The sequence below is a fragment of the Cajanus cajan genome, chromosome 4, assembly GCF_000230855.2.
Source record: "Cajanus cajan strain Asha chromosome 4, NIPB_CcT2T_4, whole genome shotgun sequence".
Classification (NCBI taxonomy): Eukaryota; Viridiplantae; Streptophyta; class Magnoliopsida; order Fabales; family Fabaceae; genus Cajanus; species Cajanus cajan.
In genome coordinates this window covers 24,263,063-24,275,124 of record NC_138520.1, presented here as the reverse complement: position 1 = coordinate 24,275,124, position 12,062 = coordinate 24,263,063, and the positions used below count along the sequence as shown (strand labels likewise).

The 12,062-nt window shown below is 29.7% G+C and overlaps 1 protein-coding gene across 2 annotated transcripts; it reads left to right on the top strand.

Moving 5' to 3' along the window:
• Positions 1-7,596: 7,596 nt before the first annotated feature.
• On the top strand, positions 7,597-11,440 carry LOC145957046 (vacuolar protein-sorting-associated protein 33 homolog). 2 transcript variants are annotated; one of them, XM_083073274.1, is made up of 8 exons: positions 7,597-7,911; positions 8,017-8,096; positions 8,258-8,325; positions 8,726-8,830; positions 9,124-9,180; positions 9,543-9,605; positions 9,706-9,812; positions 10,672-11,440. In XM_083073274.1, exons 5-8 carry the CDS (start codon positions 9,148-9,150, stop codon positions 10,769-10,771), a joined length of 303 nt encoding a protein of 100 aa, XP_082929400.1. In that variant the 5' UTR covers positions 7,597-7,911; positions 8,017-8,096; positions 8,258-8,325; positions 8,726-8,830; positions 9,124-9,147; the 3' UTR covers positions 10,772-11,440. The 2 variants fall into 2 exon arrangements, with proteins under 2 accessions (XP_082929400.1, XP_082929399.1); XM_083073273.1 differs by having other exon boundaries at positions 9,116-9,180.
• Positions 11,441-12,062: the final 622 nt, after the last annotated feature.

Sequence of the window (12,062 nt, the reverse complement as noted above, 5' to 3'; positions counted from 1 at the left end):
TGTTTGACAAGTCAATCAGCATAATGTTTTCATTCTCTCAAGGTATGATAAAAAGAAAGAAGCCAAGGTTTGTTTGTAAAATATTTTATCTTGTTGATAATAGATGCATGGGATTGCTAAGAAGAACAACCATCATAAATTAATTTATAAGTTATTAAAGAGTCAATCTTACAAACTATTTTCTTGTAACCAACATTCCAATCCACTTGCAAGTCATATAAAATAGTCAAAAGTTCAACATTCATAATTGTAATGAATCCACAGTTACCAAAAAATCCCAATAACCATTTGTCATTTGAGTCACAAATAAGACCTCCAAAACTTAAGATGCCCAAGTTACCCAAAGAGTTTTATCAATGTTTATTTTAATAAAATCATCATTTGGAGGAATCCATGTAATATATCTTTAAGAAGATGCATTAGTTGTTGATTGAGTAAAGCACAGAACATCATGAGTCAATCGGATCTAACTAAAAGTGAACCGAAGTATTTAGATCTTGTCTTCAAAAATCTCCACATTCCTTGATCTCCATATGAACTGGCATGCACAAGCAAAAAGGTGTCATAATTATGTCTAAGTTGGTCTTAGAATTATGTTTCTTGATCCATTATGTAAAAATCAGGTAAAGCATTAATTCTAAGAGCCTTCCATGCTCTTTTGGCACAAAGATAGTCCCTAAGTAAATGAACAGAATCTTTCTCTTCAAAGCCACATCTAAAACAAAGAGGATTAAAAGAAATATTTCTCTTAAAGCCAAAAAGGTTAGTGTAAAATCAAAAAATGATTTTGAATCCCTTGCAAAGCTATAAGATTTAATGATAACAACTGAAATCTTTCAAGAAAACCTTTTTGGACGAAACAAGCATCACATTTCGTCAGTAAGACAATGTACACTAGAAAAAGCACACAATCTGAATTAATGCTACATTTATTTATTGTTATGAATTTAGATTATTTTCTAAGTGCATTATATACTTTATTCCTTAATAAATCGAAAGAGAAAATTTTCTCCTTAACTAGTAATATTGGATAGTCAAATCTATGTGTTAGAAAGAAAGAGAAAGATCTCAAAAGTCACGGAAAAAGCAGATAGAAGCTATGAACATGCCGCACTACTCTGATTCAACCACTGTTTTTTGTGTCACCTAAACAAAATGATGATAAGTAGCTGCAGAGATCATTTAAGAGATGGACATCTTCATACAAAGCATTAAATACTTGCAGCAATAGCTAATTTACTCTCTCTCTCTCTCTCTAATCTCAAAGAGAAGAACAGATGAAGCATCTTGAGAATCTTGCTCAATGATCATTTTCTCCAAAGCTACTATAAAATGATTAGTCTTCAAACAACAAATAGCAAGGAGAAAAGAGAGGGTAAAATAATATAAATAAAACGTCAATGCCAATTGAGAAATTTTCATACTACAAAGAAGCTCTACAATTTTTGTAGATCCTGTACATAGTTCTTTGTAGATTTTTTGTGCTTAATTTTCATAGCGTCACATCTAGAAGAGACAAAGCTATCTCTATAACTCTTTTCAAATTCATTTGTAAGGGCTGAGTCTGGAGAAGCTTATTTAAAAGAATACTTAGTGGTTGAGCCTAGAGAGACTTGTTCAAAAGAATACTTAGTGTTTGAGCCTGGAGAGGCTTGTTTGAAAAGAATACTTGGTGATTTAGCTTGAAGAGGCTTGTTGAAAGAATACTTGGGTAGTTTCTTGAAGAGGAAAATCAAAGACTACTTAGGTTAAGCCAGAAGTGGCTTGTTGAAAGAATACTTGTATCTTAAAAAAGATAGTGGAACTCAATCTGGTTGGATTGAGAACTGGAAATAGTCTTTGTGTTTGAGATGAACTAGTATAAAAGATCTATGCTCCTTCGTCTAATTACTTTCCAATACTTCATCTATCAAAACTTCTACTACTTCACTACATTTTAAAAGTGTGAGTTTTTGATATATACCCTTCAACCCCCCCTTTTAGTGTGTATCTTTTTCTCCAACAGTTAGTGGGAAGATTATTTTGAAGGATAAGCCAAGTAAAGTGTTTAATATTCTAGTGGAAGCCTCCAAACCCAAGTCTAACTCCCAATGAAGTTTGCATGAATGTCAAGCTCTTAATAATATCATATGTGGACTTGGAAGTATAACTACTCAAATGAGATGGTCCCATATAAGATTGTCTTTAGTATTATCATCAAGGGTCAAACTTAACATTTTCTATTTAATTTCAGAAGGAATGTTTGAGTATATAGAACCCAAATTCCAAATGCCACCCATAAAGTTTCTATGTTTATTGACATTAAAACTTGAAATCCTAAGCAGTATAAGATAATCTTTTAAGCTAACAATCTTTTCCTTTTTTATGGTGACAAACATGTTTTTGAAAAGAGAAAACATATTGAGCCTAAAGAATTTGTTTATATAAGAAAGACGAACAATCTTTTCTTAAAGACTATTGAAAAAAGATTTATATGATTAGAAGAAATAATATCTTTGCAAAACACGTTTTGTAGATTTGATTTGAAATAGGTCAAACGTTCACCATTATTAGAAAAAATATATATATAACAACCATCATTATATCTATAATTTTAAAAACACGTATAACAGATCATACATTTCAAAACATATATCAAAGTAATTTTATTTTATAGCAAAACATATATATCCAAGTAGCAATTGATATCATAGTAAGAATTATATCAAAGAGAGAAATATACTAAAGTAAATATGCTCCCCCTAAATGGAGCACTAGTTTAGAGCATGATGAGACTTAAAAAGTTTAACAACAAAAAGTGCAACATCCCAAATTTTCTATTGGTAAATAGTTAATTATTATTTATTTTATATTTGTGGAGATTATGTTCTTATAGTTATTTTAATGGGTTTTATAGAATGTTTTAAAGGTTTTTAATAATTATTAGTATTTTGATAATGAATATTTATGAAAATTATTTTTGTAATATTTTGATTTTTAGTAGCCCAGAACGGGCCATTCTCAAACTGGAACGGACCTTTCCAGACTACTAAAATGGCCTAAAAAGACTAGGTTGGAACGGGCTGTTCCAACACACGATTTTATGAGTAATATGCGATCCCAAAACGGCCCGTTCTGGTTTAAGAACGGGTCGTTCTAGATATGAAATTTATGTAGGACGAATGAGTCCAGAACGGGCCGTTCCGGATTCAAAATGGGCCGTTCTGATCACACCTGATGCCTATAAATAGAACGTTTTAGCACTCCAAAAATGCATTTTTTTTCACTTTTGACCTTTTTTCTTCTATACTCTCTGAAGACCAAAGGGAACTCAGAGGAGGAGATTAGCAAGGTCTTGTTTTGGTTTCAGCTCCTGCTTATCGAGGTAAGGGAGAGTGAGAAATATCGCTTTGGGTGTGGGAATGTATGTTGGGTAGTGGGATTGACCCCCAATCCTATGTTTGTTATATGCTTATTTATGAGGGGTTTTTCCCAATTATATATGTTTCTTCTATTTTCTCTGTTTATATGTAAATATAAATGTGTAGTTTGAGATCTCTATGGGTTCCCGTGGGAAACCCTAAGGGAATGCATTGGTAATTGTAAGAGGCAAATTTTAAATGTTTTCTGACCTTCTGAGTTTTCTGTTGTGTTCCTTAATGTTTGCTGAGTGTAAATATGTGTCTAATTTTGAAAATAAACAAGTTTTGATATGAATTAGAGTGCTCTGTGGGTTCTTGTGGGAACCCTGTGAGAAACAGGCATATTTTTAATATTTTCTGTTTTACCTTCTGATTGTTCTGCTATATTCCTTGTTGTATGAGATGTATGAATATGTATTTAATTTTGCAAATAGATGAATTTTGATATGAATTAAAGTGCTCTGTGAAAATGGTGAATATGATGTGATAATGTAAATGTGATGATGTGAACATGATGATGAGAACATGATGATGAAATGTGATGATGAGATGTGATAATGTGATAATGTTATAATTCTACTGATCGTACTATATGTTATTTTTAAATTTGAACTCCTAAACTTTATTTGTTATGTATGACATTTTATTTTGTATGAATGAACTTGTTTTGATTTACATAATTATGATTGATTTAATATCTTTAAATAGGATAATTATTTAATACAATTTTTAATTTAAAAAAAAATAATTTTTCACATAATTTCCCATGGATTTATCCGTGGGTAATTTCCCACGGACTAATCCGTGGGAAATCCGTGGGAAATTCTGTGAAATATTTAAAAAGAAAAGAATTAATAAATAATATAAATAAAAATTATTAAAATTAAAATATAGAAATTAAAAAATTTAAGACAAAAAGACAAAAACATACTTAAAAAATAATTCAAATTAAAATATAGAAATTCAAATATTTTAAGTGAAAAGACAAAAATATACTTAAAAAATTATTAAAATTAAACTATTTAAATATATAATCATATTATTACAAATAAAATTAGAATATATAAAATAAAAATTAGTTAAGGGTATGATTATCTATTATTTTTTAGACAAAATTAGTTACAAGATGACGTATATTTCCCTTTATCTATTACTATAGATAATCAAACAACTATATATTTAATTATTTTTCTTCCATTCATTTTCTCTGTCTTTATCTCTACTTTCTATATATAGATTCATTGAAGTTTTAAATACTCATATTTATACTCGTTACTTTGTATTTTACTGATTTACTTAAATATAAAATTTAGAAATCAATAAAATGTAAATTTAAGAAATTACTACAACTTAAAGAGAGATTTTTAAATCAATCAGTTATTAGGAACAAAAATAATTATTTAGTGTAATTATTTTAACTTTAATGTTTTAAGTTTTAAATAAAGAAGATTTAATCTAGAAAAAATTCCATTAACCCCTACTTGAAGTTTTTCTCAATAACGTCATATATCTCTTCTCAAATTTTTAAGTGAGTATTAATTTTCTTATTTATTTATTTAAGTGGCACATACAACTACTTATATAAGATAATACTTTTTATATACTATTAAGAGAAAATAATTTATTAATACAAATATCAATAATTAAATGAGATTTGATTTCTTATTTCATTATTTCAACTTTTTTGAAATTTATTTTAAATATCATGCACACTGTGATTTAAAAATATATATTAAATTTAAGTAATAATTTTAAAAATGAATTAAAAAAATCTTATTTTCAAAATTGAAGATCAATGAAAGTTTTCATCAAAATGACATAGTATTGGATGTAATTTAGAAATAAATGATAGATACATATATATGATTTGCATAACATAATTTAACTTTTTCCCCCTTATTTAATTAATAACGTTATTTTCAAAGAGATGAGTGATTTTTAAAAATTAAAGAAAAGATATGACATTCTTAAATTTGGACGTCATGTGTTGGTATTTTTCAAGATAAGTAACAAAAAACACATTTACGCTAATTAGTTTATAATTTATAATAACCTAAACATATAATTATATATAGGTAATATAAGTCATACCTCACACACTTTGATTTATATTTATCTTATTTATATTTTGAAAATACCCATATAATAATGAAAATATTATATACTGCTTTGTTGTGTGTATCGATGAGATCAGGATTGGTTGCATTTGAAAAATAATTGGCTTAAATTTTATTTAATAATTTCAGACGGATTTAAATCCATGGGAAACTCCGTCAGAAATTTCAGACGGATTTAAATCCGTGGGAAATTCTGTCAGAAATTTCAGACGGATTTAAATCCGTGGGAAATTTCGTCGAAATTTTCAGACGGATTTAAATCCGTCGGAAATTCCATCATTTAAAAATCCGTTAGAAATTCCGTCGGAAATTTCCCACGGATCTAAATCTGTGGGAAATTTCTGACGAATTTTTGTCCGTGGGAAATTATCCGTGGGAAATTTAACTTTTTCTTGTAGTGAATTATCAGTATGAGACTGAGGATGTTGATGATGAAGCTTAGGCTTCTATGTTGGGATTTGCTCTGATAGGACATGCGACATCGGGGCGTAGATAGGATTAGATTAAGATGTTTTTATTAAATTATTTATGTTAGTCAAGTAGCTTCGTATAACTTAAGAGGGGGGAGGGGTGAATTAAGTTATCTAATTTTTCTTCTCTTTATAAATTTTTCTAACTTCTTTCTTATAAATTCAATATCATAAACAAATTGTATGTAATGATGCAAAAACTTCACAACAAAATTAAAAGAATAGGGAAAGAGAATTGCAAACTTGATTTTATACTAGTTCGACCAACCTTGCCTACATCCAATCCTCAAGTCTCTCACTTTAGATTTTTACTATGCTTGTAACTTTTACAAGACTCAAATTCTCCAACACCTAGGAATTCCTTTTCCTTGTGTTGAGAATCACAGACCAACAAGGAGAACAACACTTTCTCCTTTACAAATCAATAGATGAATTGAATGAAGTAGAACAACTCTCTTTTGAAGAGTGGATTTTTACACTTTGTTGATCTAGTAGAACTCTTTTGATAATTTTTGCAAATGATTTTGGCCAAGTGATTTGTAAAGATAATTTTCACAATAGAGTTCGTAACCTTTCTCTGAAAAATTATTGGTATTTATAGATGATTGTTTCATAGGTTATGACTTTTCATAAAGAGTTGTGACTTTCTAAAATTTTCCAGAAAATAGGCTCTGGTAATCGATTACAATACTTGGTAATCGATTACAACGGTTTAATTTCAAAATGTTTGGAACGTTGTATAATTTAAATTCAAATTTTGAAATTTTATCTTTAGTTTCTCTGAAAAATTTAAGATTGTCTTTAGTATTATCATCAAGGGTCAAACTTAACATTTTCTATTTAATTTCAGAAGGAATGTTTGAGTATATAGAACCCAAATTCCAAATGCCACCCACAAAGTTTCTATGTTTATTGACATTAAAACTTGAAATCCTAAGCAGTATAAGATAATCTTTTAAGTTAACAATATTTCCCTTTTTGATGGTGACAAACATGTTTTTGAAAAGACAAAAACATATTGAGCCTAAAGAATTTGTTTATATAAGAAAGACGAACTATCTTTTCTTAAAGACTTTTGAAAAAAGATTTATATATGATTAGAAGAAATAATATCTTTGCAAAACACGTTTTATAGATTTGATTTGAAATAGGTCAAACGTTCACCATTATTAGAAAAAATATATATATAACAACCATCATTATATCTATAATTTTAAAAACACGTATAACAGATCATACATTTCAAAACATATATCAAAGTAATTTTATATTATAGCAAAACATATATATCCAAGTAGCAATTGATATCATAAAGTTGGAGTTTGTTAGCGTTCGTTTTCTAGCGGTTTTAGAAAACCGCCAAAAATTGCTATTTTTGTGGCAGTTATATTAACCGCCAAAAATTACTGCATTTTTTTTTGCTTTCAAACACCAGAATTTAATTATCTTTTATGGCACCTAATCCACATTCGAGTAACATCTTTCCATTCCACTAACTTAATTGCTCAACACATTTATTTTATTTTATTTTATTTTATTTAATAAAATGAAAAAATCAATATAAAAATTATAAATCTTATGTATTTAACGTAACATAATATTATTATTATATTTAGAATTCGATTTTCACATTCAAACTCAGTATCCCAATGGTGTAACGCCGTCGACTTATTGGGAAAAAGGAGGAAAATCACTTTTCTCTCTTGTTTTGGAGAAATAAGTGGCTCACGAGGAATGGAAAGAAACATCTTATATTTGATCTCGAAGTCCTCATATGGCGCTTCTTCTTCAAATCCTGGATAAAAGTTAGAGAAAGAGAGAGGCAGAAAATGGATGCAATGGATTATGTGTTTGATCTGTTTAGAGAATTTGAAAAAGGCAATCTGATAATTGGGAAACGCTACCACAAATCCGATTGTAAAGGTGAAACCCTAATCCCAAATTTTCATCGATTCGAATTTTTGTGTGGTGGATTTGTTTGCTTTTTAGCTACCAATTAGTGAGTTACAAATTTGTTTGCTTTTTTAGATTCAAATCTTCAGATATTTCCTCCATTTGTACCATAGCGCAAGATTTTCGCTGCTTCCGACCCTCTTCGCGCGTTGATGGTACGCATCTTAATCTTAATATCCCTCCATTTTAATTTTTTAATTAAGTTCTTGAAAAGAGTTTGCAGTGGAGTGAGTTTACTAATTTGCTTATCTAGATTTTAAATTTGTTGTTTTGGTGTTTTTCTATGAAATTGATTTCATTTTTAAATTTGATGCAGGGTGTTGATCCTAGTATTAGAGTTAAAGTTTGGCCATTCCTACTTGGAGTTTGGGGCTGGATTGTAGTGTATGATAACTTGTCAAAACAGCTTTGGGATATTATGAAACAGAACTAGAATGCCACTCAAATGTGTTGAAATGGCGATAGAGCATGCCCAAAATTTGCATTAGGCATTTCTGTTTGGTGTTATAAACATGTAGTGTGGAGTACTTTTAGTGCTAATACTTTATTTAAATCTTAATGTACATAAATATATTTTCAATGGTTGCTATTAGTAATCCTACATTGGTTAAGAAATCTAAGTTCTACATTGAATTAATTCACACATGATGTTTGCTGCATTTTATACTATATTTAATAAAAAAGAAAACATAGAATTTGCTACTTTTTTTTATAATTGTAAATCCATGAATCCTTGTTCCCAATTAAATTTCTGCATGATTTCAAACTATATATTTTGCTACAGAGTGTCTTGCCGGGCATTCTTCAAGGGGACTGTTTGGACACTCTCGTGTATGGCTCTCTTGACAATGGAAAAAAAATTGTGTGGAATGAAGATTTTCATTCAAAGGTAAAACATCTTCTGAACTTTTAATTTTAGTGAAGGGATAAAAAAAAATTGGATTTGTTGTTTGTCCCTTTGGCTGCTGACTTTTTGGCTGATTTTTGACTTTTTAGCTGATTTTCTAGTCAATGATTCTATGCTGATTTTCTTTGGCTGACTTTTTCTCTGAAACCTCTTTTTAGCCATAGTTCAGACATCCATTTTCCATTTCTTTACACTTCTTTTGTTGTTCATTTTCCTTTTGCTCATAGTATTTCTTTAAATAACATTTCCTTGTATGGATTGTGTTAGTATTGCAGTTTTTACGTCAAAAAGCTACTTCCATGAAGCAAGACTACACAAAAATGACAACTACTGTAAGTAGATGGTCTTTTACTCGGACATTTATTTTACTGCCAATTTTGCAAAAGTATCTGTTTTTGTAACCAAACTTTTCATGTGAAAGTAATAGCAGTGAATCCACTGATGTCCTGTTGTTTCCTTTTATTTCTTTGAAATTATAATACACTAAATTTTCCAAGTAGTTTTGCTGCTATACTTTACGGTCAGAGGTAATTTTAAAGTTGGATGTTTGTTTGATAGATGCTATAAAACTACAACTTGAATAAATTATGTGTTGAAAAAATTTGAAAAGCACTTTATAAAGTTTTTATATAATTGGGAAAATTAAAATAGATTTGTAAAGACTTTATAATATATTGCTTTCCATGACATCCAGACACAGACAGTTTCCGAGTTGAAGGACTTTGTGAAAAAGCTGAAGTCATTGCCAGAGATGACTGTAAGAACATTTTTGTTGTAATTTTGATACTTCATTGAGACATTTACAAGATTCTCTTAATGAGTATCAAATCATAATATGTTTTAAATTATTTCCCCAGAGGCACATTAATCTTGCTCAGCATCTATCAGTATTCACATCAAAGCCTTCATTTCTAGGGCAGCTTGACATGGAACATACAATTGTGGAGGCCCAAAGTTATGACATGTGAGTTTATTTTGAATGCAGACTGTTTAGTATACTTGATGGTATTATATTTTAAATTAATATAATTTCTCCATGTATATGAATTGAGTAGGTTGTGATATCCTGTATTTTGGAGGTGGCTAATACTAAGGTTTATGATGGGTTAATTTGTTCTAGCTAGAGCCACTTGCTTTTGACTTGGTGGCCTCAAAATTTTGTTAGGGGTAATTATAAAACATAAATTTCATACGATCATTTGCAACAAGTACCGTTTATTGACTTGTATTTAATTGCCCAATATAAGAACTAGTAGTTTAGTATCGTTGTTTGGAACATATAGCTTTATAGATTCTTCTACTTGAAAACTTAATGTTTCTGTTTGAGGTATATATTTGTTAATTAAGACTTAAATTTGAATGATATTTTGCTAATAATAATTTGTTAATTAAGACTTAAAATTGAATGATATTTTGTTTGTTTCACAATCTTGTATGCTTTCATTTTATTTTCTATTTCTATGACATCTCTATTTATTTCTAAATTATTATGCTTTTAATAATCAAGTGATAGGTTATCATCCTAGACTTTTCTAAGTGATAAAGTGATCCAATACTAAGCTTCTAAGTTTGGTTTTGAAAACTTATTTAAGAGTGGTATTTTATAATGTAAAGATTTATGGATGGAGTTTGACTTGCAATGGAGTGAATGTTCTAAAGATTTTTTTAGGAAGAAGCTATTTTGACCTGTAACCTTTTGGCATGATAAATCAGATCTGCTGTCTTGTTTTTTTTACTTCTATGTGTTGTCTAGGTTATATTAACTCTTTCTTTGACAAACATGTTATATTTTATATTTGTAATTTTTTTATGTAATTTTGCAGTTACCTTCCTGGACCAGATGATATGCTAGTTTTGGACATAGCTTATACAATCTATAAAAAAGTCTGCCCGGGAACTCATTACGTGTTTGCAGAAGATTGATGGTGACAACTATCATGAAGTGTGTTATCTTGTTCCTTGTATAATTATTTGCTATTTTCTTTCGGAATGCTGATTTCACCAGTTTTTGGAATGGGTAATAATTTTGATCGGTCTTGTCAAGTACTTTATTAGGCCAATAAATAGCTCCCAAATGCAATTTTTTGACGATTTAAAAGTGTAAGAAAGTGTAAAAAAAAACAATTTTCTAGCGGTTTAAAATCGCTAAATGCTGAATCAAGCAAAATTTAGATGAATTTTGTGGCGGTTTTAAACCGCTAGAAAATGTAAAACAAGTCAAACAAAAATGCATTTTATGGCGGTCTCACACCGCCACAAAGGGATCGAATTTTCTGGCACTCAGAACCAGCGTTTACAAAATATCCGCCGGAAACGGTTTTTGGCGACCGTAGATCCGGCGGTTATTAATGACTTGCGATTTGTGGCGGTTTTTAACCGCCACAAAGGGTCAAAATAACCGCCACAAATCACACATTTTTTTGTAGTGTAAGAATTATATCAAAGAGAGAAATATACTAAAGTAAATATGCTCCCCTGAAATGGAGCACTAGTTTAGAACATGATGAGACTTAAAAAGATTAACAACAAAAACTGTCACATCTCGAATTTTTTATTGGTAAATAGTTAATTATTATTTATTTTATATTTGTGGAGATTATGTTCTTATAGTTATTTTAATGGGTTTTATAGAATTTTTTAAAGGTTTTTAATAATTATTAATATTTTGATAATGAATATTTATGAAAATTATTTTTTTAATATTTTGATTTTTAGTAGCCCAGAATGGGCCGTTCTCAAACTGAAACGGGTCGTTTCAGACTACTAAAATGGCCTAAAAAGACAAGGTTGTAACGGGCCGTTCCAACACACAATTTTATGAGTAATATGCAATCCCAGAACGGACCATTTGGTTTGAGAATGGGTCGTTCTGGATATGAAATTTGCGTACGATGAATGAGTCCAGAACGGGCCGTTCCGGATTCGAAATGAGTCGTTCTGGCCACACCTGATACCTATAAATAGAACGTTTTGGCACTCCAAAAATGTATTTTTTTCACTTTTGACCTTTTTTCTTCTATACTCTCTAAAGACCAAGGGGCACTCAAAGGAGGAGATTAGCAAGGTATTGTTTTGGTTTCAGCTCCTGCTTATCGAGGTAAGGGGGGAGTGAGAAATCTCGCTTTGGGTGTGGGAATGTATGTTAGGTAGTGGGATTAGCCCTAATCCTATGTTTGTTATATGCTTATTTATGAGGGGTTTTTCCCAATTACAT

Excerpts from the sequence above, each read along its gene's own strand:
- LOC145957046 (XM_083073274.1), top strand. The coding sequence starts at position 9,148 with ATGAAGCAAGACTACACAAAAATGACAACTACT. Across the intron at positions 9,181-9,542 it reads ACACAAAAATGACAACTACT|ACACAGACAGTTTCCGAGTT; the intron begins GTAAGTAGATGG and ends CATGACATCCAG. Across the intron at positions 9,606-9,705 it reads AGTCATTGCCAGAGATGACT|AGGCACATTAATCTTGCTCA; the intron begins GTAAGAACATTT and ends TTATTTCCCCAG.